The sequence below is a fragment of the Molossus molossus genome, unplaced genomic scaffold (genome assembly GCF_014108415.1).
Source record: "Molossus molossus isolate mMolMol1 unplaced genomic scaffold, mMolMol1.p scaffold_m16_p_11, whole genome shotgun sequence".
Lineage (NCBI taxonomy): Eukaryota > Metazoa > Chordata > Mammalia > Chiroptera > Molossidae > Molossus > Molossus molossus.
In genome coordinates this window covers 27,140,592-27,168,545 of record NW_023425346.1, presented here as the reverse complement: position 1 = coordinate 27,168,545, position 27,954 = coordinate 27,140,592, and the positions used below count along the sequence as shown (strand labels likewise).

The window sequence follows — 27,954 nt, the reverse complement described above, 5'->3', positions numbered from 1 at the left end:
TGACATTGACTGGCATGTTGTTCTGCTAGTGTTTAAACCAAAGAACAGAAAACACGTGAAGTATTTATACCAATGGAGCAAATTATTTTGACTCAGGGAAAAAGTTACCCAGTAATGAAGAAGCTAAATAAAGAAGAGAGAAGAAATAAAAAACAACAACAACAACAGGAAGTCACTACCAGGCTGGAGGGGAAGAAGAGGAGGATCCACATCACAAGACAGAAGCTGGAACCAGACTGGGTCTGTCCACCCACGCTCAGGCCATGGAGGAGACAGATCGTCAGGTACAGAAGCCAACCAAGGCAGATGGGTAGGCAAGGGACAGTGGCTGGAGAGTAAACTAATAAACTGCCTGGCCGTTTCTTTCCTTTCTCAGGCTATCTACCACTGTGGCTTCCACTAGCCGTGGTAGCAGGAAGATAGCCCTCCAGAGCACACAGGAAAAACAGCTGGCTGAGGTCAGGCTTCCGACGGCACAGAGCACAGAAGAGAAGGGTGAGAATGGCCAGAGAGGCTCATAGCCCACATATATGGTCATTTACTTTATCTGGTCGGGTCCTGGTTTATTCCTTTTATAAAAGCCAAGAACTGGTGGACAGGTCTGTTGAGCTTCTGACTGTACAGATTTTACAAGAGGCAGTGAGAGCGATGATTAAGCTCAGCACCCCTCTGAGACTGGGTGAACAGTAATAGCTTTACATTTATATTTTTTACTCATTTGGTGCACAATGGGGTACCAGTGCTTCCTCAGGTATGGTTTTACCATTGCCAAGGATTTGGAGAAAGGTCTCCCATTTCTTGAGAATATTTCAATGACTTACACCTAGAGCTGAGTTGAGAACAGAAAAACTAATTTCAGGGTTATCCCAAAATACATGGTTAGTGAACAGATGCCTCCATCCAGCATCACAACATATTTCTCAGACATATTACCCTGTTGGTTAGTCCCTTCGTTTTATGTATTCATTAAGCACTGTCTCGAGTTAGGTAAGGCAAGGTTGCTCAAATTGGTTCTCCTTGCTTGAGCAGTGAAGGAAAACTGTCCCGTCTCTTCACTTCTAGAGTGATTTCAATAAAGCTGTTAACATTTATGCAACACCTTGCATTTATAAAGAACTTTCTTAAGCACTGTCTCTTTCATTCTCACCATGACCCATTTTTTAAGTGCCGGCAACAGATGCTTCCCACCTCCACTTTGCCTTGTTCTGACCATGCGAGCATTTCTGAAGTCCTGCCCCGTTTGGACCTGATCCTAGACTAGTACAGGAATGGTCCTACTCTTTCTGGAAATTCAAAGAACACACCCTCACCTGGTTTCTGAGGGCCTGTTTCCCATAAAGTGTAAGCTAAGGGAATGGTTGCCTAATATCATTAAAATCAGGTGAACTCAGGGAAGCGTCACTAATGGGGATCCTGTATCACAGCCCTCAGATCAGCATGTGTACAAATATGTTTCCAAATAAGATAATCTTCACTTAAAAGTGAGGAAACCATAATGTGAAATTTATGTGACTTCTTTAAATATACGTGATTGGAGATAGGTACCCCAATGCAAGTCTCTCCAATTTCCTACCAGAACACGGTCCTATAATTGTGAATGATGTCCCGTGCTTGTGTGTTCCAAGACAGAATATCAGAATCAGCTGTTATGGAAATGTGTGATTGTTTATTTTTTCTTTATTCCTCCTTTTAAGTTAAGAGAGCCTGGGAACTATAAAATACTGTTTTTCTCGAGAAGCAGAGGGCTCATGAAATGAAATGTTATGACAGGAGATAAGAGGTCCAGCCTCACCTCAAAACCCATAGTCAGGGCTACTATATTCAACACCACCACCACCACAGAGCAGCACAACCTGAAATCGTGAGCAGGCAACAAGAGAAAGAATTTGGAAGAATAATTTGGAAGAATAAACTCTGCTTTATTCCTGTTGATATCATTTTGCCAGAGCTTTTTTTTGGTGTGAAATTAAAAAAAAACAAACAAAAAAAAAACTAAACAGAATAAAAGGGCATATTGAGGGGCTGTTCTCCAAATGGGCTCCCCAAATTCCCGCTCCCACTAATGGGAACACAGCACACACCGCCAGCCAAGACCAGACCTCCTAAGTAGAGCATTTTTTTTCTTGCAGATTTTTCTTGTTTGGACGTTAATTAAGCTCCTTCCAGGCTTGCAAGCTTTTTAATTTTACCTTTCTTTCTTCTTTCTTTTTCCTCCTTGAATCAACTTATTTGCCAGGAAACTTTTCCCAAGCTGTCACAATTATACGAAGTGTGCTCTAAGCTATTAAATTTAGGGATGAACTAGTAGTCGCTTCTCTAAGAATCAATAGCAGAAGTTTCCTTGCATTTGGATTGCATTCCTTCCTTCCTTCCTTCATTTTTACTTAAGTGTGTATGTGTTTTATGGATAAGAAAATAATAGAAAAGGAAGTTCCATAGAGTGTACGACAGTTGACTAGTAAGTGATATAACTCAGCCTCCCACAAACTCACCAGTTCAACAGAAGAAACTTGCCATTACTTAATTTACTCCTCACACTGCTCATAAGCAGACTGGAGCTGACTATTCACCAGTGTCGGTGGGTGAAAGTTGAATGAGTGAAGAGAAGGTGATGACTCAGTGGATGATTTAACACTTCTTTATGAAATGTAATATTTAATGCACTGAGGTTCTTTTTCAAGAACCCTTTGTACTCAATTAAATTCACTGCAATTCTGAAAGTATAAAGGAAGGGGTTGGGTGCCAACGGTGACCTCTTTACAACAGTTTATGAAAAGCTATTTTCATCTGAAGAGGCTTGGTTGAACATTGGCTACCTTAAACACAATGCCTATTTTTTTCTCAAAACAAAAAACAAAAAAAAACAAACAACAAAAACAAAAACCCTCAGATAATATCACAGGGCCAGAAATAAAAATAAGCCATCAAAACACGAACACTAAAATAGAAGTTGTGGCGCACTGGGGATATTATTATCTGCAGGATTGCTATGATCGCCATGCTTATCATTTCCTGAATAATTCCAGGCTGCCAGCTCGGCCCACCGAGCTCCTGGGCGAGGTACTTACTGATCGCTTCCACAAACTGCTCAAAGAAGCTGTAAGGGAAGAGCGGCTCAGGCAGCTCCCGGAAAAACATCTTCAGTGCTCCGGTGACAACGTGGATGTCCTCCCACTGGCTGTCGTCCAAATTCAGCTTCTCTTCTGGGAAAACACGAGGAGAAATGGAACAACTGGTTTTAATGAAACAATTACAAGACACTAATTATTATGTTAATGTTTGCCTACTATCATCAGCAACCGTTAACAGCCTTCTGCACCTAGAGGTTTGGTGCTGTGCATGTTTTTTTTTTCCTTCCCCTTTTTCCGTAGGAAGGGAACATTTTCAATGGAATACCATCTGTAGGAATGCAGCTAACAAAAAAGCAAGAGACACAAAGAGACGGCGCCATTGACACAGAATGTCAGAGACATTTATTCCCAGAATGCATCGGTATGAAAATTAGCATCACAGCTCAACGTGATTCAAAGCTATTTGGTTTTGAGGCCGAGGGGCTAAGAGTTGCCAATGATGGCCGGCTCCAGGGACCGGGCTAAAGGCCTTGCTGAGCCAACAGGAGACATATGCTAAGCATGGCGATAGAAAATGAGTTATTGCTTTACATGTGTTAGCCTTGCTATGTACAAGGGAATACTGGGTAACACTTTTTTTTTTTTTCCCTTTTCTTTTTTTCCCCCTGAATATAAAGTCAGCAAGGAATAGAATACTGAGTGAGAAAGGATATTAATTCCTTCTTACTGCTTCAAGAATATCTTTTTCTTAGTTTCCATTTCATCGAGGAAAATGTGCCCAGCAACAATATTAGACAGACCCCTGTTGGCCCACGCCGGCTATGCAAAGCTGTCAAAATGATAACACACTGAAGATAAACCACAAGTGCTTACCAACTCTTCTTAGAAGCAACGGAAATGCTTGCTTGGGAAGCCTCAGCGAGTTGAAACATTTAAATATTAAAGAATATAAATGCCAATGTGAAGTTTTTAGAAAAAAATACAGGGATGTTGGGCAATTATTATTATTATTATTATTCCATTTTGCCCTCAATATGAAAGCCTGGAATCATTTTCCCCCAAGAAGTGGTATAATAGGGTCTGAAAAGGACATGCTTTCATACTACTAAAAGGATGCAGGCACAAAAGCATTGCAGCTGATACATAGTATTTGTCTTTCCAAACATGCGATATGGAAAAGATGTTGGATTTTGGGCTTAATACAAACTAAAGCTAATCATTTCAGATAACCTGAGTATCCTGGCAAGAACTTAACAGGTATTTAGTCCACTGGAATTTTGTTTCTTTACCAGTGTCTTAGGCTCAGATTCACATGCCCTCTTGGTGCCAGTTTTTCAATGCAGAGAAGAAATTGTACCAAAAATGTAAAAAAAAAAAAAAAAAAAAAAAAGCTGAGAATTGTCACTGTAGGGAATCTCTGCATGAGTTGTTTTGCTAATACTGTTTGTGTCCTTTAAAAAATATTAGCTGAAATCTTTATCAGATCTCTTTTTTTTCCTAAATAGACTATTATTTCCAGGGCTAGTAAGTGATGCTCCTGCTCACTAGGACGTTTGCAATGAGAAGGAATGAAGGTGGATCTGTGTATTTCAGATGGGCTCTTTTTTCCTTCCTTTTCAGTCTTCATTGCTACCTCAATCATAATACAATAATCTGATCCACAACAAAATCAGCAGAGGAGACCTTCCTTCTGCCCTGCAATCATTTTTGATTGATTGTATTTCAACAATTAGTCTTTTATTTGGCTACACACTATTGAAATAGGACGACAGCATCTTAGCAGGCCAGCTTTAAACAGTCAACTGTTAACAATAGCATCAAAAAGGGAGACCTGATGGGGTTTACTGTCACTTTAAAGAACGGGGTTTTCACATTGTTGAAATCTGTCAGATATTTTGAAATGTCCCTCTCACTATGGTGCCACACCCCCTGCGTGCCCTTATAATAAAATTGGTTTTACTCCTGATTAAATCATTTTCTCCCTACCCACTACCATACTTCTCATAATGGACCTGTGCGCTCTACAGCTGGTGTTCTTCCCATGGTACCAATTCTTACTTTATCTTTTAAGCACTTTGCTGCTAAGATCTCATGCAGAGTGCTTATGTTTTGTTAAGAGCTTCATTCTTAGAGAAATAGCTTAACACATGTTCTAAAAATGTTGTACAACTTATTGCTTAAAACACATTTAGAAAATGTATAAGTATTGTAGCTTTGGCACTGAACTTTAAGTGGAAACTTAAACACACACACACACACACACACACACACACACACGTACCCCCACACAAAACTATCTCTACCAAAAATTGATCAAAAAAGTCCAACATAAAATGCTATTCTGATACATAGGTTTGAGACTGTCAAAGAAAAATGTTCAGGCAAAAAGAAAGTGGTTTCATATTGAGTAAGAAAACAAGAACAAATAATTGTGTGACCAAATGCAAATGCCATTAACATTAGTCATGTCATATTAACACCAGTTAATTCAAATGATTGTAAAAATGGAATATTTCAATATACATTAAAAATTTACTAATCAATAAATACCATTTAATTATGTCCACTTGAAATGCAATGGAACATCATTATCAACTTGTGCTACTTACACCTGCATACCTACCCTAGATATCTATGTAGTCTTCACTTAAAGAAAACAACAACAACAAAAACACAGAAACAATTTGTAGCACACCAACAAGTTCTTGAGGAAATAATATGGGAAATAGTTGGAAATATGGTATCTAATTTTTATATTAAGTTTTTATAAACCAGAGGGTTTTAAGGTATATTTTTCAAGGCCACTGTGACTTATCTAAACATACAGTTTTGCCCATATTTAGACACCTCCTCATGAATCCAACCAGTTCTCAAGATGACTGTAATCCTATTTCCGTGTTAACAGGTATCATTCTAAAGACATTTGTACTATTTGATATGCATTTTCTAAGTAAACTGATAGCAGTGATGACGTCTTATGCTTCTTCCTTTCGAGACTGATTCTGTGTTTGGGGGCTGTCTTGCATTCTAGGATGTTTAGTAGCATCGCTGGCCTCAACTCACTCAATGCCAGTGACACTTCCCAGTGGTGATGACGAAAAACATCTCCATACATTGTCAAATACATCCTGGTTGTGAAAAGCTATTCCCAGTTGAGAACCACTATAATGAAGCCTATAAGAGTCTGTAGAAGTTACTCAATAAATATTGATTTCTGAAGTTTACCGTAGGTAGACAGAGAACTAGAAAACTAGATATACACATACTGAGATTTCTTTAATATGACCTTAAAGATAAATTATTGTCAAAATCAAAACTTTTTGTGGAAAAAAATTCACATGACTACATTTCAGGATGCTTTCTACAAGAAAAACGATAGCCAACAATTACTTAGTGCTTACATTCCAGTAGCGACTATGCTATACATTTTACATTCATTATCTAATGTATTTTTTTTTCAATAAAAAAAATGAGGTCCATGATATCGTTATCATCATTTCTATTTCACAGATAGGGAAATGAGGCATGGGTAGATGAAGTAATATTTCCATGGCTGACAAGTGATCGATCCAGGATAAGGAACCAGTAAGCACCCTCAACCCCAAAAACCACAATGTTCAGACTTAAACTTTGCAGCAGAAACTAAAAGGGAAAAAGTAAATAAATGGTAATTGCAAGCAGTAGTAGATTTACTATTACATCTCAGATAGTGACTTTTAAATCTTTATCCCTAAATGTCTTCCTCAAGGCTATGCTTTTACCTGTAAACTGACTCATCTTTTACAATTACGCATTTATAGAAGGAACAGATTCTTATATAAAGAGATATAAAACAAATTGGCAATAAAAAAAAAACTGCATTCAGGAAAGGGGCAAAGATGGGGCAAACTGTTATGTGCGGATGGACTGAAGAGGACAGATGCCAGAGTGAGAAGATTATACAGAATATCAGGCCTAGATTTACTGCCAATTCATTATATATCTGTTTATTTGCGAAATGAAGACAGAAGAATAGTTGTTGGTATCAATGAGAAGCCATATCTGAAAAACATTTGGAAAGCAGTAAGCAACAGTCATATCCAAGCTACCACTACGATGAGGAAGGTGAATGAAGGCCGAAAGGACAAACTGTAAGGCAGTAAGGCAGCAGACGTGCCCAGTGAACATCACAAACCAATAGAGGGTTTACCTCCGCATGATGCCGCTGGTCATATGAAAACTTTGCATGCAAGAGTCCAATACTGTGAGGAAGTCTATCTGAATAAAAGTCCCTCACAATCCTCATTCTGTTCATCTGTGTTGGTTTCTCCTGACTTCCACATAGACTATCTTCAATGCATTTGGGTCACGGCTTTTGGTTTAAAGCATTTCAACAGAACTGAAGATGAGTAAAACTCCCAAATCCAAATACTGTGTGTTTTATGAGACTACACCTAAATGTTGTATCCAAACAAGGTCATCTTGAAATGCTCTTTCTTCAAGGGTATTTTGTGTATTTTATTTATGTTTGAAGTAAAAAGTTATCTACATCAAGCTAAAAACAATTATATGTGAAAGAAAAAAAAAAATCGACAGTAGCTATTGGGAACAATCTTTCTTAAAAAGAAGAACTGAAAGATGGGCCTTTGATAGCCACAGTAGGTCACGGTAATTTCCAAGGAAAAAGGCACATCTAAGTGTCACTAATAAATTCTTTGCTCTGAACGACTGCCCTCCACATTGCAGGATATTTATTAGCATTCCTGCCCTCTGTCCACCAGATTCCAGTAGCAACTTCCTCCCATGTGACAGCTCCCTCCCCAAAATAAATGAAATGTAATAAATAAATATCATGAATAGTTTACCACTTTCTTCTTGTATTATATATTGCTCTATAGTTTGGTATAACCAGTCCTGCAATATCAGGTCTGATTTTAACTAAATTCACTATAGTAACCCAGTATTGGTTGAAATGTGGTTGCAGACCACCTGAACTATCTAGCCTGAAGTAGTAACCGAAGAGTACAGAGGTAATTCTTTGTGTATTGAAACACATGTCCTTTTTTAGCTTGTGTTTTTTTTCCCCATGGCACTGTTAGAGCCTCTTTCCAACTTTGATGTCACGGTTGCAATAAAAAAGAGGAAGAGATAGCCCAGCTTTCCCAGGATATGGAGAGGATAGCTCTGATTTCATTAATATAGTGACAAGAACCTATTACATTGTGAAACTCATAAAGAATGTGGCATCTGCTTCCAGTGCAGATGACCATTTGGAAACCTTATCTGGAAGGCCTGCTGGGCATAAGAAAGTCCCATCATGAATGAAAGAGATGCCAAAGGACTATAGATCTGAAAAATAATAATATGTTTGACCATAAAATCAAACTGGAAGATTAGATATTAAAGTGGATAAAACACTCTATCTACAAGGGTGTAGTTGAATTTTAGGTTCGTGTTTAAGGGAGAAGATCAAAAGGAAGTTCACTGAATCATTCAATTAGCTCAACCTTTCCTGTTGTGTTGGCTCCTTAAAGTGACACTTGATTTCTAGTGGATCAGAGAGGTTCCAAATTCTCAAACATGGTGATGTCAATCCTATGCCCAAAGCAGATCGTCACATGCTGGACTCACTAAAGCCGCTTCCTACAATACCTTGGGTATCACATGAGACTCAGTGAGGACATTCTTAGGAAACTGGACCAGTTTGCCAGTTAATTTGTTTGATCACTTAATTTTTATTAGACAAATACAGATTCAATAAAGACTATTTATACCAGGGACTGTATTATGTGCTTTTCAAAGCTATTGCTGTTGAGGCTGCTTTCCATTTCTCAAAGGAGAGGACTTCATCAGGTGCTCAGAAATCCTACTCAAGTGATTATAGATTAGGTTCTAGACATTTTACATCTCATTTCTGTGCCATAGAATAATACTCTATTGACCTTCAGTAGAAGCAGGAACAAATTCAATATACTCAAAGAATATCACTCCAAATATATGGTTTGCTCTGGTCTGAACTGTGCCCCTTCCTCCCCATTCATATGTTAAAGTTCTAAGCCCCATTATCGTAGAATGTGACTGTATGTGAAGACAGGGCCTCTGAAGAGGTAATTAAGGTAAAATGAGTTCTGGTGGATGGGCCCTAAACCAATATGACTGGTGTCCTTATAAGGGGAGGCAATTAGAATACAGACCCAAACAGAGGGAAGACTGTGTGAAGACACGGGAGGAAGATGGCCACCTATAAGCGAAGGCAAGAGGCCTCAGGAGAAAGCAACCTTGCCAACACATTGATCTTGGACTTTTTGTCTCTGGAACTGTGAGGAACCAAGAATATTTCCAGAACTCTCTAAGACACTAAAATGTTTTTGTTTTTTTTTTAAAGGTTTTATTTCTTAATATCCAAAGGGATATTTTAGCATGCCAGGTTGGCTTGCTTCTTATTACATCATGTTGTGTATATTTCTTCAGACATCACTTAAGAAGACCAAGGCATGCAAGTAACATCACAGGCTAATATAAAATACATTTAGTTCTCTTTGAAGGTGGTGGAACAGCCTTCTATATTCAGCACAGAAACTGAGTCAGGAACAAAAATGTCTTATTTTTATTTTTCCTCAGATTTCATTTGAATGTAAATAATAACATAATGAATAGGTACAACTGAAATGTGTGAAGCAAGCATCACAGATGGAAAGCATAACAAATGTGTCATTGCTTTGTGCATTTTTAATTTACAATGACATAACATAAAATATCTTCCCATGGTAATAACTCCATGTATATTACCACCTTACAAAATAATGTTGATGACATTACGCTGTTACGCTTCTCTCCAGACTTCTAGATATCTAGAATTTTTTTTTCTTTTGTCTAGGAATTGAGGAGAGGTAGCCTTGTTCAGATTCTATCAACACCACCACCACCGACACAACAACAAAAATGAGTTGACTTTACTTGTTGGCATCATGAGTTTTAAGAAAGGGTATATATCATGGTACCAATATATATTTCTTTAATTCCTTTCTTACTCAGAGCTTCCAACACTGCTCTTATTTCCATTCAGTCAAAGGCTTTTTGTACTCTGCAGACACTGTACACAATGGTTCATTTTATTTGACCGTCTTCTCTAAACAGATTCTAAATTTGCTTGAATTCCATGGATGATTTCATACATTACATACTCCAAAGGGTAGAGAATTCGTAGGATTAAATTTCAACAAAATCATGTTTCAGTTTTCTTCCTATCTGCTCTGAATTTCAACACCATTGCTATTTATTCCTCTGAGTTATATTACATTTGTAAATATCAAACAGAAGTTCACGTCAAAACATATCTCACAATGATATCTAGGAAATAAATATAATCAAGCCCTATAAATGACCAAATACAGAAAACATGTCCGTTGTAGGTATAGGCAAATATATAATGATACTTTAATGTGAGAGTTCCTCATTTCTCTAATAAGAGCTGTCATTTCTTCCTCCCAATTTTGTGTGAGAATTAAGTAACACCTGGAAAGGATCTAGTACAGGCTTGTTCTAACATTATTAAAATTTCTATTTAGACAGTATCTCTTTTTGTCAGTCAGACTTTGGCAAAATGTTTTCAGAATCTAATATCATTTCTGGCTTCTATTTTCCTTTTATTACATTGTTGGTATTTGTGGGGTTAGGAATAGTATCATTTAGCAGGGGAAGAACTTGGCTTTTACTAGTTTAGAAGACTTCTGTCTGGAAATATTCCATCAGAAAAATAGAAATAAAAGGTGAACAAAATTGATAGCTGAAGACAGTGATACTTTCATTCACTGAAACCATTTTATTTCTAGATAAGACATGTTAGTTGTCAATTTAAGATCATCAAAATGAAGAGATTTCTAGCAATAATTGAGGATAATAATTATATTTTACCTAAATTATCTTGATTATTTGGTTCATGGGAATAATTAAGTAAATTTTCTACTTTATATCACAAGAATAGTCAGGGCTCTACAGAGGTACCTGAAATAAGAGTTGGGAAATTTATAAATTTTACAACTATTTGCATAAAGTTTGACCGGATAGCTGGGTCTCTATGCTTCAGTTTCTTTGTGAAACAACAGAATAACTGCATTTTCTTAACTCTGTGTCTATACAATGTTTCAAGTTCAGAGTAATGATATAGATTATTTAATGAATCATCTATTATCAGTAATTGGTTATTTATTTTTTTGTGAATGAAAAGTTTTAGATATATATATATATTTTTAACCTCAGAAGAGTCTGCCTGTCTGATTCTAGGGGCTTCCAGCTTTCAAAGCTATGAAGCATAAAATCACTCTGTGTCCCTTTCTACCATAATTCTAGAGAATCATATTTCATACAAAAATTTACAGTGTGGGTTATTTTATAACTAGCTATAAAAACTAGTTGATCAAAATTATCAAAACACCTGATAACATGACACTTGAAAACTTATAACTATTTAATATAAAAAGTTTGGTGCTTATTATTATTTAAAATTTTTAATTTTATTTTGAAACACATAATGTATCCACATCCTTTAAAGTTACAAATATATGAGTATACTGTAATATTCTCTTGCCAGTCTCTCCCTAGGTAGCCAGTTCACATCCCCAGAGAAAATTTCTGTTATCAATTTCCAATGTATGCTTTCAAAGAAATTTTCTGTACTCAAACAATATTTCCCTCTACCACCACTTAAAAAAACAAAACAAAAACATAAACAGTAATATAATCTGCACAGTGTTCTGCACCTTGGTTCTTTTCACTTACCATATATCATAGAAATTGTTCAAAATCAGGACAAAAAGAGCTTTCTCATTCTTTATATTTTACAGCTACATATTTAATTTTATGGATGCATAGTAATTTACCAATTTTCGATTGTTGAATAGCTTGCATAGTGCTACTGTGAAAAATCTTGTACATAGATCACTTTTATGTAAGTATACATATAAACCTGTGTGAATATAACAAATTCTAAGACCTGGAATTTCCAGGTCAAATGTTGTGTGTATGATTAAAATACTGATAGACCTTGCCAAATGTCTTCATAGCTAGTGCACCAATTTATTTTACCATCATGATATTTGAGAAACTATGGCATATACAGAATATATGCTCATTTTTTACTGTAACTCTTCTCACATGCCCATAATAAATTATGCCTTTAATTGTATAGTTAAAAAAATATATAACAAAGGGCAAATGAGGAGAAATACAAAGACTTGAACTAACAATAGACATAAAATCTTTGTTAAATACATGAGAGAATCTTATGGGAGATTTAACTTCTGATAAAATTAAATGTTTCAATATTTAAATTACAACTGATAAACAATTGATATTTAATAACTGTATAACAATAATAATTACAAATAATAAAATGAGCCCCAATAGCAATAACTGTTTTCTTATGAAATAAGAAACTACTTAGAAACAAAGTAAAAAAAAAACAAAAACAAAGAGGGAGCTTGTTGAAAATGAAACGAAAGAATGAATTCCACCATTTATTATATGAGGAATTGACATTATATATTACATTAACATAAACTATATGTCAATTTCAGTATTACAATTAACCATATAAAGTCAAACAGATAAAATACCAATGAAATCAGCTAATATATTAATTAATTAAAACTATTTATGAGACACATACTAGGTGTCAGATGCCGTGCTAAGTGCAAGAGGTATTGGTGGGAAGTTATAAAGACAGAATGAGGATTAAAATATGTCTAAAAAATTATATATTAATCTCTTTATATCTTGACTAGTCTCAAGTTCTCTTTAGTGTCACTACTAGGGTTGTGCTATCTCTAGGAAAGGAGCTACCCCTCTTAATTTTATGTTTGTTTCATTAACACAGAGACATGCTCAATTAGTTGCTTAATAAGTACCTTTTCAAATAAAGATGATGGTGATGATAACTATGTAAACTCCCAAGTCTGAGGGTTTCTACACATCCTCTTGTAGAAGGAAAGACACCATTTATTATGGTCTCAGGTTACCTGTTACTGTGACATGTTCGAGCAGTCCAGGCTGTGTGGTCCCATAAGAACCTCTCTTCTCGGGGCAGAGCAGAAATGTACTCGGGCTAATCGCATCATGTCTTGTGATGTATGTGGGGAGATACAGGCTTCTGCAAGCAGATACTCTTCTTGCTTGTCTTCTCTTCCAGTCTAATGCTAAACAAATCCGTGGCACTACCTGCTGGGCCTTTGCCTGTGGTTCCTGACATCACACAGGTATCTATGCTGCTAACCCTTACTCAGGCCTACATTGGGCTCCAATTCAGCTCCTGATTACTATGTTTCTAATCCTAGCTCGATGATCCCATCACTCCTGGGGCACACCCTAAATCATTTCACTATACTATATTCCTCCGCCAAAGGAGTTTGTTCCTATTAATCTTTGTATCCCCAGGGCTTAGCCTAGTGCCTCGTGCCCAATACACTCCTATTTTACTATTTATGGATATATTTGCATTACTTGTTAAATTTTTACCTCCACTGATTTCAGACACTATTTCTTAGTATAACAATAACAATAATAATAATAATAATAGCTATATGTACATAAGCATACATATACAGCATAATTTTTGTATTTGTTTTATCTTTCTCTTTCAAAATGTATTTTTTTAATCAGTTCAAATAAAATTGATACTGAAGACATAATTAGGTTGTTCAGTCACTCATTAATTCATTTATTAAATATTAAATTCAAACTTTGTGATAGGCAAGTTGTAGCTGCTGGGGTGAGAAAAATAGATCTGAAAAATCTGGTTTCTAAGTTCAAAAATCTTTCAGTATATAAGAATTAGAAAAACAAAAATAAGTCACAATGGATCATAGTAAATGTTACCATATAACTTTGTGTTGACTGTTATGGCAATGTAGAAGTTTGGTATCTAGCTTTGGATGGTGGTCAAAGGAGGCTTCAGAGTTGAGGTGTCACACAACAATTATCTTAATTTATGAGCAGCCATGGGGAAAGTGGTGGGGAGGAGGGTGAGGAAGAAGAAGGGTAGAGGTATATAAAGTATGTTAGAGGTAATAGTCATGCCAAGGACTGAGAAACTTGATTCATTTGTGGAACCAGATTTGCTCGAGAGCGCAGAATTCTATGTTCCGAATCTCGGAGTATTGGGGACAGAAAGGAAGGCACAGGCCAGGGCATGAAGGACCTTGCAGTTGAAATAGACTGGAAAACAACAACAGGACAGTAAAATTCTGTAAAGGTACTCTGGCAGAAGTGAGCAGGATAGATCAGAGTGACTATATGTACCAGAAAGAAGTTGTCCAAGAGGCACCATGAGCTCACTTGAAAGGTTCTGTTGTGTTAAAACACTGTATATTCACTGTAGAAAAGTTTTTTTAGAAGGTCAGGAAATACAAGAGAGACATTCAGGTGTATTCATAAAACCATTACCTAGCAGAGAAAGAAGTCTAGCAAACTGATGGGTAGGCATGTAAAAGGATTAAAGGTCAGAGGCCAATTATTGTGTATCACATTTATCATAAGTTCAGAGAAGTCAAAATATTCTATTTTCCTGAAGTTTATAAAGACCTGCTGGTAGTTGGAAAATGAGAATCCATTTGGATTATCTAACCAGAGATAAGACTTCAATGGTGTTTCAGTATCATGCACTATTTTACGAACTCCACAAAAGGGAATTACAGTTAATTGGATTAGGCTGGGCTCAACATGCTGATTGTAAGAAAAGAAAGTATAAAAGTGTAACTATTGCTAACAGGTCATATCTATCATCAACCACGGGATTTGCATTTTTACTTACCAGTAAGATTAATTTCTTCTATACAATCTTTCAATTTGAAGTCGTTTTAATTATAGAGTTTAGAAAATTCAAAGGAAAAGGCAAACCTACTTTCAAAGTATTATTAATAATTGACCTAATTTTTTTCATCTTTATGATTAGAGGAACAGAAATGGTTGGCTTGTTTATTGTTTAGAAGATTTTTTACCTACTTAAGATGACTTTACAATACTTTCTCAATTTTAGTTTAATTTTTTTATACTGGATTTCTGTAAAGTGCTAAGCTCAGAGCTATCATTCTGGGGACCCACAAAGATGTGGTCTCTGCTTTCAAAGAACTTGATGTTTAGAAAAGGAGTTAGGTCTGCAAACTCCAAATGTCATTACATGGCTAAGTGGAGTGTTAGATTAAAAGTATAAACTACTAGTTAGCACATAATAGAGCTGAGCACTTCTCAGGTACAGTTCTATGTGCTTCACATGTATTAATTCATTTTATCCTCACACTGACATATGCTACAGGTACTGGTAGTTCAATTTTAATGATGGGGAAATGGAGATTCAGAGACTAAGCAACTCACCCAAGCTCACTCAGGTATGTAGTGGGAGTTCAGTGAATCTGGTTCCAGGCCTGACACCTCTGTCACTTTGCTAGCACAGGCTATTAACTGGTTCACTCTGGGTGGGTGACAGATGAAATTTCTCCAAGGCAATGGCAGTAAGGGATTCATAAGATTTGAACGGACTGAGATGGGTGAGGAAAGATGTTCTAGGCCAAGGTTGTACGTATGTGGTCATCCGGGTCAGCCATGTTCGCACAATACAGAACATTGTTAGAAATGTAAATGATGAAGTCATACCTCAGATCTCCTGAATCAGGATCTCTGGAGTGGATTCAGCTGGCCACCTGTGATTTAGTAAGCCCTCCGGGTGATTCTGATGCATGCTACAGTCTGAGAAGCACTATTCTAGCAAACGGATATGAAATAGATCAAAATTTGTTTTTTTTGGTAAGCAGCTTCTTTATGGCTAGTGCAAAGGTAGGTTATGAAGTGCAGTGAGAATTTAGTTTGGAAGTCAGTGGAATGCTTTAACTGTTATGCTAAGAGATTAAATGTTCTCCTTTAGACAAGAGAGAATCATCAAAAGTTTCCCCATCAAAAGTGGGGAGATAATATCATTCAGACTGTATTTCACGGAGTTAAGTCAGTGGGAAATGTAATGATGCATTTGAGGAGTGAGAAGATAGGAATATGCAGATTAGTTAGGAAGCTATTTCAATAGACCAAGTCATCATAAAGACCAGAACTAAGTAATGTTTGTAGAAATGCACAGAAAAGGCTGAATATGTGAAACCTTAAAATTTAATGAAAGTAGCTGTGGTACAGGGAAAAGAGAGTCAAGTAAAACTATTGTTTCTAGTTAGAAGGATGTTGATGTGCCGATGCAGTTGTCTTACACTGTACACCTGAGAAAGAGTAGCTTGGACTTTGTAGTCATTCAATTTGTTCTCAAAAAGATGCCAAGGAAAAGGATTTTGGTTTGGTGTGTGATTGATATTTTATGAGGCAATAGTGGACACTTGAATATTTGGATATGGATCTTAGTAAAAGGGATAAAGACCAGAGAGGTTAATTTGAGAACTAATCAGCACAGAAGTAAAAGTTGAATAATAATAATAATAATAATGACAACAAAAGCCATTAACTTGGCATCTGTAATGTGCCACTCACTGTGATAGGCACTTTACGCACATGATCTTATGTCACTTCCATAGAAACCAATTGGGATAGGATTATCCACATTTACCATGTGAAGATCTGAGGACCAGAGAAATTAACTAACTTGCTCAAGTTTGTACAGGAAGTTGGTGTCACAGTTCAATTTCCAATATTGCCTCACTCACAAACTATTTTGCAAGACCACCTAAAACAATAAAGAGGAAAATGATTATATAAAAACAGAGCAAGAAAAGTAACATTTCAATTTATGTTCTAGAAGTGAGACTACAATTATTATTATTATTATTATTTTTAAAAGATTTATTTTATTTTTGTTTTTTTGTGGTACGTGCCCCTAGCAGGAAACGAACCCGGGACTATCTGGTCTGCAGGTCGACACTCAAACCACTGAGCCAAACTGGCCAGGGCAAAGACTATAATTATTTAAGCAAACAGCTCCAGACTCTGATATGAAAAGAATCTCCAACCGACAATGTGGATTCTTGTGTTAAGAGTTTATCTCCAATAATCAGCATCTACACAAATCGACTTGTTGGACTAGATAAATTCCACTACAGTTTTGTCTCTAGAAGGGTAGCAGTAGTCTTTGGTACACTAAACGAGTCACACTTTGTGATTTAGGTCATCTGTGCTGAAGAACACTGGTGACTGCAAACCCAGTGCTCTTTGACATATTACCAATGAACAACTACAATGGTTATAAATTGCATGGGGCAAAACACCTCTAAAGTTTAGAGGAATAAAACGCATGGAGTACTATGTGTTTCCCAGGTTCAATGGTTGTGTCTATGCAAACAACAATCTCATAGTTTGCAATCAAATTGGAAACTTGTTTGGTTAAGTACAGGTAACTTGTCAGATTTATACTCTGCCTGAGTTCAAAATGTTTAGAAAGACAGTACGGAATGATGAATCTTGCTTAAAGGCATACAATTGTTTTAGGAACATTATATTTTAATTTTTTGAAAATCTGGGTTACATTTTCTTTAATGAACAGAGCTGCCTTAAGTGGTAGAACAGCCATAATTATTTTGAATGTGTGATAAGGCACTGGAGTGACTCTCCATAGTACATTACATTTACAGATTGTATTTATACACTGAACACACCTTGGTTATGTGTTTTAAAGACTAAATTTATTATTCCATCAAGTGAAAAGCCTCTACCATATGGCCCAATCTGCTGTTTAATCTTAACTTTATACTTCACTCAGACCTGGATCATCGCTGTTCCCAAATAAGAACTGTACTTTATTACCTTCATTTGGTTCCTGCTCATTCTTGACCTAAACTTTCATACCCATCCCCTCTTCCTACCCCATCCTATCAATTCTTTAAAACCCAAAGGAAGTCTTCCCATCCCTAGGAATCCTGCCTAGAGCGAGCCACTTTTCCTTGATCTCACTTTGCTTTGAAAGCTGAGCATTTACTGCCTATGACACTAATTTGGGGATTAAGCATTAACAACTGTGGCATTCTCGCATTGTCTCCTCCTGCCCTCTGCTCTCCTGCAGACACCTCCTATGGCCCAACCTCGCTGGAAGCCTCCTGGTGAGGGGGCCTCGTGGTGCACGCAGGTCAGATCCTGGGTACTGCACAGGGCAGTGAAGAGTGGAGAACAGATGTGGAGTAGTGAGGCAAGCAGAAACGTATAAGCCTATCAATCCAGTTAGAAGCTAGAAGCAGTCCAATTGCCCAGAAAAATATTTTGGAATCTCAAAACAGTATAACTTGGTTTTGAATTTTGTCGAAACTTTCTGGGTGGGGATGGGAGGGACAAAAATCTTTTGTGTAAGGCCATTCCTAACATCTCTAATCCCATAAAAAAACACATGTACATGCATTTATTTCAATGTGTAATTATTGACATAAACACAGCTGCTCTCTATGTTAAAGGAACATTAAGCTCACAAAAGCATGGAAATTCCTACTTAGAGTGCCTACTCCATCCTTAACATGCCTTGTTGTGCCCAGATGCTGCAAGTATTTTTTGCAGCATTTAAAAGGTTGATGTACAAAAGCAAAAAGGTGGTAGAAAAATTAAGTGGAGAGAGGATTGAGCCATGTAGAGTTGTCCTATTCTTAAATTTTCTTATGCTCTGATCTCCATAATGCCTAGACACAACAAAACAAATTAAGAATTAAGGAAGACATAATTTGACTACAGGTTTCTGGATTTGGGGCGGAAAAGCTACACATGTAAAGATACACAAGACACATATAGCCAAAACAGAACACTGACATTGCATAGTTTATGTTGAACTTAAAATAAATAGAGATTTATACTTCCCTTTGGCTTGAGAAATACAGAAAAGGTACCAAGGCAGCTCACAATAAAGCAATTGACAAGAATGATAGCATCTGCTTTTCTGTCTATGAGTTGAAGTTTTCCATCCTAAATGCAAGCAATGCTTCCCAAGTTAATATAATTAACTTGAGACAACCCTGTAACATCACAATATAAGATACAGATGGAAATCCAAAGCTTTAAAAATGTCACCTTACTGCATCAGGATTATCACTTTTTTTAAAAATGAGCAAACCATAATGCTAATTAAAACAGGTGTTTTTATTTCAACCCCTTTTGCATACTATAAAATTACAACCAGGGTTATTTATTTATTAGTCTGCTGTGAAACATACATCTTAGAAAAGGGGCATCTGTGAAAAACAACAAAGTACAAAGATAAGAAGAATGACACTCAGCACTGCTTTCTGACACAATAGAAGACCCGTTGTTCAATTAGTTAGTAATTTCCGCGTGACTACTTGACAGAATCTACTAATTGTTAATCTTCTACTAACTATTGCTTTACATAATTAATTATATTCAAATAAAAACAACAAAGACATGTGGGCCAGTTGCCCTTTTGAGAATTTTTTTTTTTTTTTAACAAACGGGTTCTGCTTACTGACAATTATTTCTAGTATAAAAAGATATTAATCTCACAGGAGAAAACACATTAAAGAGTTATCACACTCTGTTGTATACCTCGCTTGGAGAGCACAGCCCCCTCCTCCACCACCAAGGACCCAACAAAAAACCCTAAAGCTACTGACTGCTTTCCACAAATCCATCTTCGAAGCAATTCATAACAGCTGAAGTCCTTTGAGTTGGGATCTTTCATATTAATTTAGCATTGCTTGAAATTCAGAGTAACCCGTCCAGAGGTCAAGCATCATTCATCATGAGTTGAAGTGACATTTTCAACCCCTCATATAGCAGCTGCTAAGAAGTGGGGAAAAAGGTATTCTTTGGGAGATAAAAAACAAGACCCAGAACACAATCCCTGTTCTATCCACAGAAGAGAAAACAAGGTGCCTCTATGTCAGCATGATAATATGCTTAAATTTGGTGATGTCATTCTTCCCTAACCCCAGAGTCACGAAGCACAGGGCAGCTGCATTCCTCCACTTAGGACTTCTAGTGGAGATCGGTATTAACCATTTTAGATGTAAATGAAGTCCTTTAGTGGGGTGGAGAACATAGCTTTGTGCGCTGAAATGATGATTTATATCGGAATCCTATCTTGTTTTTGAGAGATTGCAATTTGTTAACAAGGCTGCCCTTGTTCTTGTGGCATCCTCCAGGCATCAGAAATTCTGGGAAGCTGAGTGCGATCACTTTTGAAACTGCAAAACAGCATTCCAAGGCTTTGCAGCAACACACTGGCCAAATTAGGATCTATGAAGCTTTGCAGTTCACAAATGAAAGATCACTCTCTTTTGTGGCATGCCTTCCTTTCTCTGCAACATTAAGGTCAGAACAGGAAATAGGAACAATTAAAATGAAAAAGCAATCAGAAAAAGTAGCTAACTGGTATTTTAATGACTAATAATTCACAGGGCTTTTGATAATGCATAGATGTTTGCAAAATTAGGAGACATCTTTGGGTTCCAAAATATCAAATTATCTAGGAAGAAAAGTCTCTCTGGCAGATATGCACAGCCCAAAGACGTGTATTATGAAAAATGCTAATGAAAGAAGAGAGACCTGGAGGATTTTGCTAAGACTCTAGTCTTTCTTTGAGTTGCCTTCTCAGACTCTGCTCCATGTGGAAGACTTTCAAAAACATAGTAGAATTTTGGTGCTATTTTTCCTTCTAAGTTGGAGTCCTATCACTGAAAGGTATCTGCTATAATCGTTAATGCTGTAGAAGATATCTATTTTCCAAATTCTGCAAAAATTAAAACAAAGAAAGACTGACATTTCATTGGGGAGAAGAAAGTAGTTTCAAGGAACCCTTCACATCGATGGCTTATGTGAATTTGAATTATGTACATAGTTATAATTCTGTTGCATTATTATGTCAAAACTCATATAATTTAGTATTTGCACCTGTAATGACTTTCTTAATACTATTTAACCTTCTCATGCACGATGTTTGGCCAGGATAACACCCATTCAAAAGAGGCAAGTGGAGTAAATAATGGCATGTGATTGAGGCAGGTGAGATCACAGGTCCTTTGGATTCTTACACATGTGGTCAAGAGCCTGCAGTGGTCCAATTTTTAGATTTGACCCCGAGGGAAATGTACACCTTTTACTGACATCAAAACCATATGGGATTTCTGGCATTGAAAACTTCTTTAACAAAGTAGGCTTTAAGATTGGATATGGATGTCTCATATACAAGCTGACAAAAAAGAGAGGCTGTCCATACACAGTGGTCCAAGGACCGCTGTAAGTTTCAAATGTCTTTTCCATTTCACTCTTAATTTCTCTGCTATGGACTGAATGCACACAAAGATCAAACTAGGGTGTTAAAGAGGTAATTATCTGGATAATTTAATAAATTATTTTTACTAAGCTATTGAACTAATTGAAGCAAAGTGTGATAGTAGATTACGTGGATATGGTGTATCCCAGATAAAACCTTCTCACTTTCAGCATCTCACTTAAAAATCACAACTATCTGGGAAAAAGTTATTAGTTGGTATTCCCTGCACTTTACAGGACAGTAAATGGAGGTTCAGGGAAATAACTATGCACACATAGTAAACAGGAGAGTCAGGATTTGAACCAAGTGTTTGAATATACAATTTCTTTTTCTTGCACCATTATAACATCATCGCTACTATTTAAATCAGTTTTTCATGTTAATTGTTAAATCGCGTCTAAGTCAAACAATGAAAAAACATCAGGGATAAAATCAGTAGAACCATTTCGAATTCAACACACAGGTAGTTGGAAAGATACAGATGAATGGTTTTAAGGTAGGTCTTAATTAGCTCCCTGTGGTCCATCAGTTCTATCTCCTTACCCTGGAAGACAAAAGTGTCTTTACACAAAATGCCCCAAATCTGCTTCATAGCAGTATATGTCGACATAATCACTTATTTATTTATTTTCCCTGGAATCTGTCTCATTTCCAACCCTGGGTTCCAAGCATCTTACACATAGAGTGCCTTGTTTCTGTGAATTTAGGTTTTACCTTCTTCCCTCAGGACTATAGTTTTCCCTTGATATATAGTTTCAAGTGCTAATTGTGTGCCAGTCTCAGTGGAAGAAAATGCCAAATGTAAAAACGATTTTCATGCTCGAGTTCAGCCACAGAGCAAAGGTGGATAGGGCGGGAAGGAGCTGAGTCAGATCTCTAACTTCAATTCTTGGCTCTCAGTCTCCTAGCTTCAGTTGCTGGGTTGTTGTGAGCATTTACTAAAGAAAATATATGTAAAAACAATCTGAAAACTGGAAACTATTATGATATGTAAGGCATTATTGCTACTTCCATTTGTTCTTCACTGAAACAGAGATTCGAGAGTGAGAGACATTTAGGAGACAGCACAGAGCAGTTTCGAGGAGGCATGTCATACATCTGAGAATGACTGTTGTCTGAACGTCACTGTTTAGTTGCAGCAAATTCTATTCTTTATCGTTTAATTTTAATAGGAGCATACAATCTCCATGTACAGAATGAATCAAATCATGGCCATCACTCTGAAGCCTCATCTAGAAATATTTGTTTGGAAATATCTTAGTAGCTCTCTAGATCTAATACTTTCCCAGACAGGGCATTTTGTATAAATAAATTTATATTGACTAAATGATCAAAAACTTGAAGTTCATAACTGTAGGAGGTTTAACTGAGATAATGTAGGAGCTTGATAAACCTTGGAAACCTGAACAGGGGGAATCCTCCAAATGATTGGGATGATTCTTCAAATCTGATGATGCTTCAGACACTTGAAGAATAATATAGGTCTCAGACACAATCCATCCCATCTCAGTTTTCTTGTAAGGATCCGTGATGGAGGACCTTGGAAAATTCCAGTCTTACAGTCGAATATGAATTTTCATTTTCAGGAATAAGAAACAATAAGGCTCAAAAAAGTTGGTCTTTCCAACTGCCGGAATAAAACCCTGCATTTACGGCTATCTTCAGTATCACCTTAAATGTTAAATCTTATACTCAATGCAACCACTACTTTGAGAGATTCTTTTGTAGTCTAATGGATCTCATTGTCAGGAAATGGTTTTTGATATTCAGCCAAAATCAAGCTTTCCAGAAACAAGTTTTATTTGCACATTTCCCTCCTTTAATATTTATGGCTAATGTAGATATTTCATTTAGGGGCTTCTTTTTTAAAGCTTCAAATTGGTAGATGAGGAAAGGGAGAAGAGTTTATTCTTTTTTTTTCTTCTTCTGAAATTTCTTTTTTTTCTTCTTATCTGCAGTGAGCTTAACTGCTAATATGGATGGCTACTTCTCCGCTGAGAACATGATACGTCTTTACAAGGAGAAGCAGCGCAGATAGGTGGGAATATTTGAACAGTACCTTGCAAGAGCTGCTGCTGAAAGTTCACCAAACAAACTAAAGCTGTAAGAAGACTACTTCAACTTCAACAGCTTTAAGATTCTTTGTATTGCCATCATTCATTGGTAACTGGGGAGTTTTTACAGCCTTTCAAATCTTAGAGTCCTTTCAATCACTAGATGCCTTAAAGGGACAGAAGGCCTTAAAATGTGCTCCCCATGTCCGGGAGTTGAAAAAGATACATAGACAGAGGGGGAAAAGTCAAACAACAATACAAAAAGCATTAATGCAAAGAACAGTGGGGTCTCTCCCTAATTTGACTTTCTCTACAGGTGGCCTGCAGCTGCATCCAAACAGGTTACTCCATCGCCTTCCCATGAGCATGACAACAAAGTGTTATCTGTATTCGCAAGAATACATTTAGTGGCATAGACTGATTCAGGTCTAAAAATAAGAAAAAAGCATTTTTCCTGCATAGCCTGAGGTAACTCTGTGCACCACCAGAAGACAGTAGCACTCTTGTCTTCCTGGCTGTGCCTGAACATAAAGGCATCAGAAACCTACTTCACATGACTCAAAGAGGCCCAGGGCCTGCAAGGAGTTGATTCATTCTATTTACATCCCTGTGAGTCTCGCTGACTACGTACGTACAGCAGCTGGGCAGGCAAAATCAATAAGGAATATTTTGCTTTCAATTGACAAACTACACATACGGATCTCTGAGACTGATATACCTGTTTAAATAAGTATTCTGTTGCACAGGCCAACATACAGGGAAATGGGCAACCTTAGGGCTTGCTTGTTTGGTTTGACTTAAGAAGAATTGATTAGACCCCGTTTTCTAATCTCATTTATGAAGAGGCACACACCCTGCCCCAGTGGTTATTTGGTGATGAAACGACAAGAAGTAAAGCCCCCAAAATGCTTATATTGAATGAATAATCCTCCTAAAATTGATTTATAATTTATGTATTATGTACTTAATATCTGTTGAATCAGTTTTCTAAGAACGCTGCTTTTTGTATGCATCATTTACATGTAAGGAAGTTCAGTCTGTTTCTGTAGGGCTTTTCTCCCTCCCTCCCACCTTCCCCCTCCCTCCTTCTCCTCTCTCTCCCTCCCTCCCTTCCTTTCTGTCATTTCCATTTCCTCTCTTATCTCCAAAGCATATATTCATATACTTTTTTCTCTCTCACGGAATCTCTACTCTTCCCCAATTTGTCAGGCTGATTTAGGAGCAAATCACTAAGAGGTGATCTCCCTACACACCTCTGCCAAGAAAAAAGGCTGCTCCCCCCTCGTGGTCTGGGGAACAACACAGCCGCATTTCCAGTCCGAGAGCCAAGTAGAATATCTTTGAGATACGTTTAATCCCTGCTGACCTGAGAAGTGTGAATCTCCACTCTCCTTCTGCGTACAGGTCTTAAGAATAAATTTATTTGCTCAGTTGTGACGCTCCAGCAGTGTCTTCTTTCTAGACGTTTGATAGCTCTGCACTTTCCCGTCCAGTTAGCAAGCCATAGAGTGTTATTTTTGCAGCGGGTTACATGACAACCATTAACAAAAACTTTTCTCTACTTTGGATATCCAGATGGTTCCAATTTCTTTCCTTATTTCTCTTTAAACCTCCACCTATATTGTTTTATGAAGATATATTATTTTCGAATACCTCATAATAACATACTTTCGTTGATGCATGCCAAAAAAAAAAAAAAAAAAGACTAGCTGATTTGCCTTTTGAATTCAATAAAGAGGAAAAAAGAATGGATTTAATAATGAGTAATGAATGCCTTACTATTTTATGTTATACAAAAAAACAAAACAAAACAAAACCCTGAGAAATGTATCTTGTAAAGGGGTAAGATAAACGTCCAGTAGTCAATGTTTATTGTTATGTGAAGGCACATACATGGGACATGGGTAAGATTAACAAGTCATTCCCAAAGAAAGTCACAAACAATTGAGTGGATATAGAAAAGAAAAAAAAAAAAATCTAAGCTAAGCTCTATAATAGTTTTCTTATTTTAACTGAGACACACTTAACAGAATGTAATTTGAAATAAGTTTTTAAGAATTAGGATGGAAACAGTCATATGCCGCATCATACAAAATTTTCAACACTAGATGAAGGGAAATGTTCAACTATATTCTCATGATTAGGATACGAAAGACAAATAGTTACCAAGGAAAAATTGAGTCTCCAACTTTCTTTAGCAGAATAATCATAAGAGCCCAGGCTGTCTATGGCCAAGCCCCATGGTTAGGGAGGCTTCTTCCTCTCCTGTTTGAAACCAGTGACATTTGCTTGATTCCTGGTCAATGCTAATTTTTAAGGTTTGTGAATACTACCTGTGTCAGAGAAAACAGAATTATCTTCATTAATGTATTCTATTGCCTCGTACTGCTCATCATTTCTATTCCTAACTTCTCCTGGCCAGAAACCTTTCAAGATTAAGAACAGCAAAGATTATGAAGAGATACCAGTACATGCAAACAGCAAAACATAAACTCATGAAATTGAAACAAATATCAAGACCACAACATTGTAAGACAAATGTTAAAGGTATAAAGAGAAAATGCAAATCATGTTTGAAGAGTAAGTAAGATAAGTTATTGAGATGTCTTCAAATTTAGCGAATTTCATTATTTTAAGCCATGGAGACCAGTCTAGGGACGTAGCTATAGTCGTTAATGTTCTCCAGCCAAACTTTCAAGACTACTGCTTCAGTACAAGGACTGGCAAATTAAGGCCCATGGGCCAAAGTTAGCTCATGACACATACAGGTAAGTTACTTCTGGAACTGTTCATATTTGAAATATGACATGTTCAAGCTATGTCATGTGTATAGGTGCTATTTTTAAATGCTATTTTAATTTATTTTTTTCTTAATTCTTAACAAATAATCATTTGGGAATAAAATGAATACAATACAATAAAAAAATAAATGTATATTTCTGCAGGTGAATTTTTTTGCCCAAGATCACTTGCCAGTTGACCAAAACCACCTAAAATACTGTTTTAGCTGATGCCATTGAATCCACTATTGGCAAGGACTTTAAAGGTCAGTTTTTCTGGCAATTGATTTAATCTCCTTTATAGGACTCAAAGCTCCTTCAAGACGGTGGGCAATTTCACACAGTAGTTAAACCAGATGAGGTCTGTAAAAGCACTTTAAAGCACTGAAGAACCATGTAAGCAACAGTAGTCATAATTGTGATACTCGTAGTAGATGTAGGTGTTTAATAAATATTTGTTGGATGAATTAAATGTTGGCTCCATTCTGAACTATGATTTTAAGAGTTTTAACTGCTGAAAAGAGTATCATGAAGATAAAATGTCTAATATGGGTATGAAAGTCTACTGAGTTACATATAATATGAACAGTCCACTTGTTATGCAATGCTTGGAATTCCAAGTGGGAGTTTTTTACTCATGGAAGAAATACAGTATGTGGCCCAGGGACTAAAAGATAATAGGAACTATTGAAGACGGAGATTTTTCCACTGGGTCCTGGGCACAGAATCAAAATCTAAGTTTAACTTGGTGATATTTAAAAATGCATAACATGCAAAAGTCTGCAATCATTCTGTTTCTCAGCTAGTGAAAATAGAAGTCTACAGCATAGTATGTGTCAATTTTGAAAATATAGCCAAATCAGGCCGACAAGAAAAATCTGAAGTAAATAGCTCCATCCATGTGTTTAGTACCATCCATGACTCTATGCCAAACTCACTTCAAGTCCCCTTCTTCAGCAACTTCTCCTGTAACATGTGCCTGCAGCTATTAACTATCTGAAGTGTTGATGAGGCTGGAAAAGCAATGACTTCCATGGTTCTGTTTAAGGGGGACATTTGAAATTCAACAGTATGTGAAAGGACCAGCTTCAGCTTAAAATAATCTGCTAAGAAAAACACCTGAATTTTAAGCGAACAGTTTAGCCATTTAAAATTCACTGAGGCAGATACACATGATAAAAAAAAAAAAAATAGTAAAATTGAAAAAGGAAACGAGAGAAAAGTGATCCATGTCCACCAAGAGAAACAGAAAGGGGCTAAAATAGGTTAGTCGGAACATTTATGATGAATTCTAACTGTATGAAAATATCGACTATTTGATTTTGGATAGAAAGTATTTTCTGGTCTCTGAGGTAGATTTTTCTGGTTTTGGAAGTGATGCCTTCATTTGTTTATCTTTTATTATTTGTTTCTAACTGACAATTTTTTCATTATAGTGTTGTTACCACAAAAATCATTTTTTCCCCCTCCTAACTATGAAACATTCAAATTTATTTCTGGGAGAAATGTGCAATAAGAGGAACTTTTAAGGGTACAAATGTTTCTCAAAGTACATCGTTGCCTGCTGGTGGGAGAGTTACTTAGGCTAGCATCTATGGACAGCAAGAACACGACTGAAATGTCCCAGCTTATGAAAGTGATTTGTTGCTATTCTTCCAAGGGAAAGCATTCTGTGAATAAACCAATAATGTTCTCCATAGCTGGCTATTTTACCCCCAGAATTGCTTGTATTCCTATTAGCTGTTGATGTTTTGCTTTCAAGAAAGTACATAGATCTCCTTCTGTTTAAGACTCAAGTTCATTTTTTTTAAAGAAATCATTTT

The 27,954-nt window shown here is 36.6% G+C and overlaps 1 protein-coding gene and 1 long non-coding RNA gene across 3 annotated transcripts in view; one reads left to right on the top strand and one right to left on the bottom strand.

Moving 5' to 3' along the window:
• The window catches only part of ARHGAP15 (Rho GTPase activating protein 15), a 618,649-nt gene that overhangs the window by 127,600 nt on the left and 463,095 nt on the right, over positions 1 to 27,954 (bottom strand). For both annotated transcript variants that reach the window (XM_036253427.1, XM_036253428.1), the window contains one exon: positions 3,069 to 3,203. In XM_036253427.1, the coding sequence (XP_036109320.1) occupies positions 3,069 to 3,203 (135 nt within the window). The remainder of the gene's footprint in view (positions 1 to 3,068; positions 3,204 to 27,954) is intronic.
• LOC118625099 lies at positions 146 to 3,107 on the top strand. The gene is made up of 3 exons (XR_004958611.1): positions 146 to 284; positions 377 to 495; positions 3,027 to 3,107. It is a non-coding gene; the product is annotated as an uncharacterized LOC118625099 (long non-coding RNA).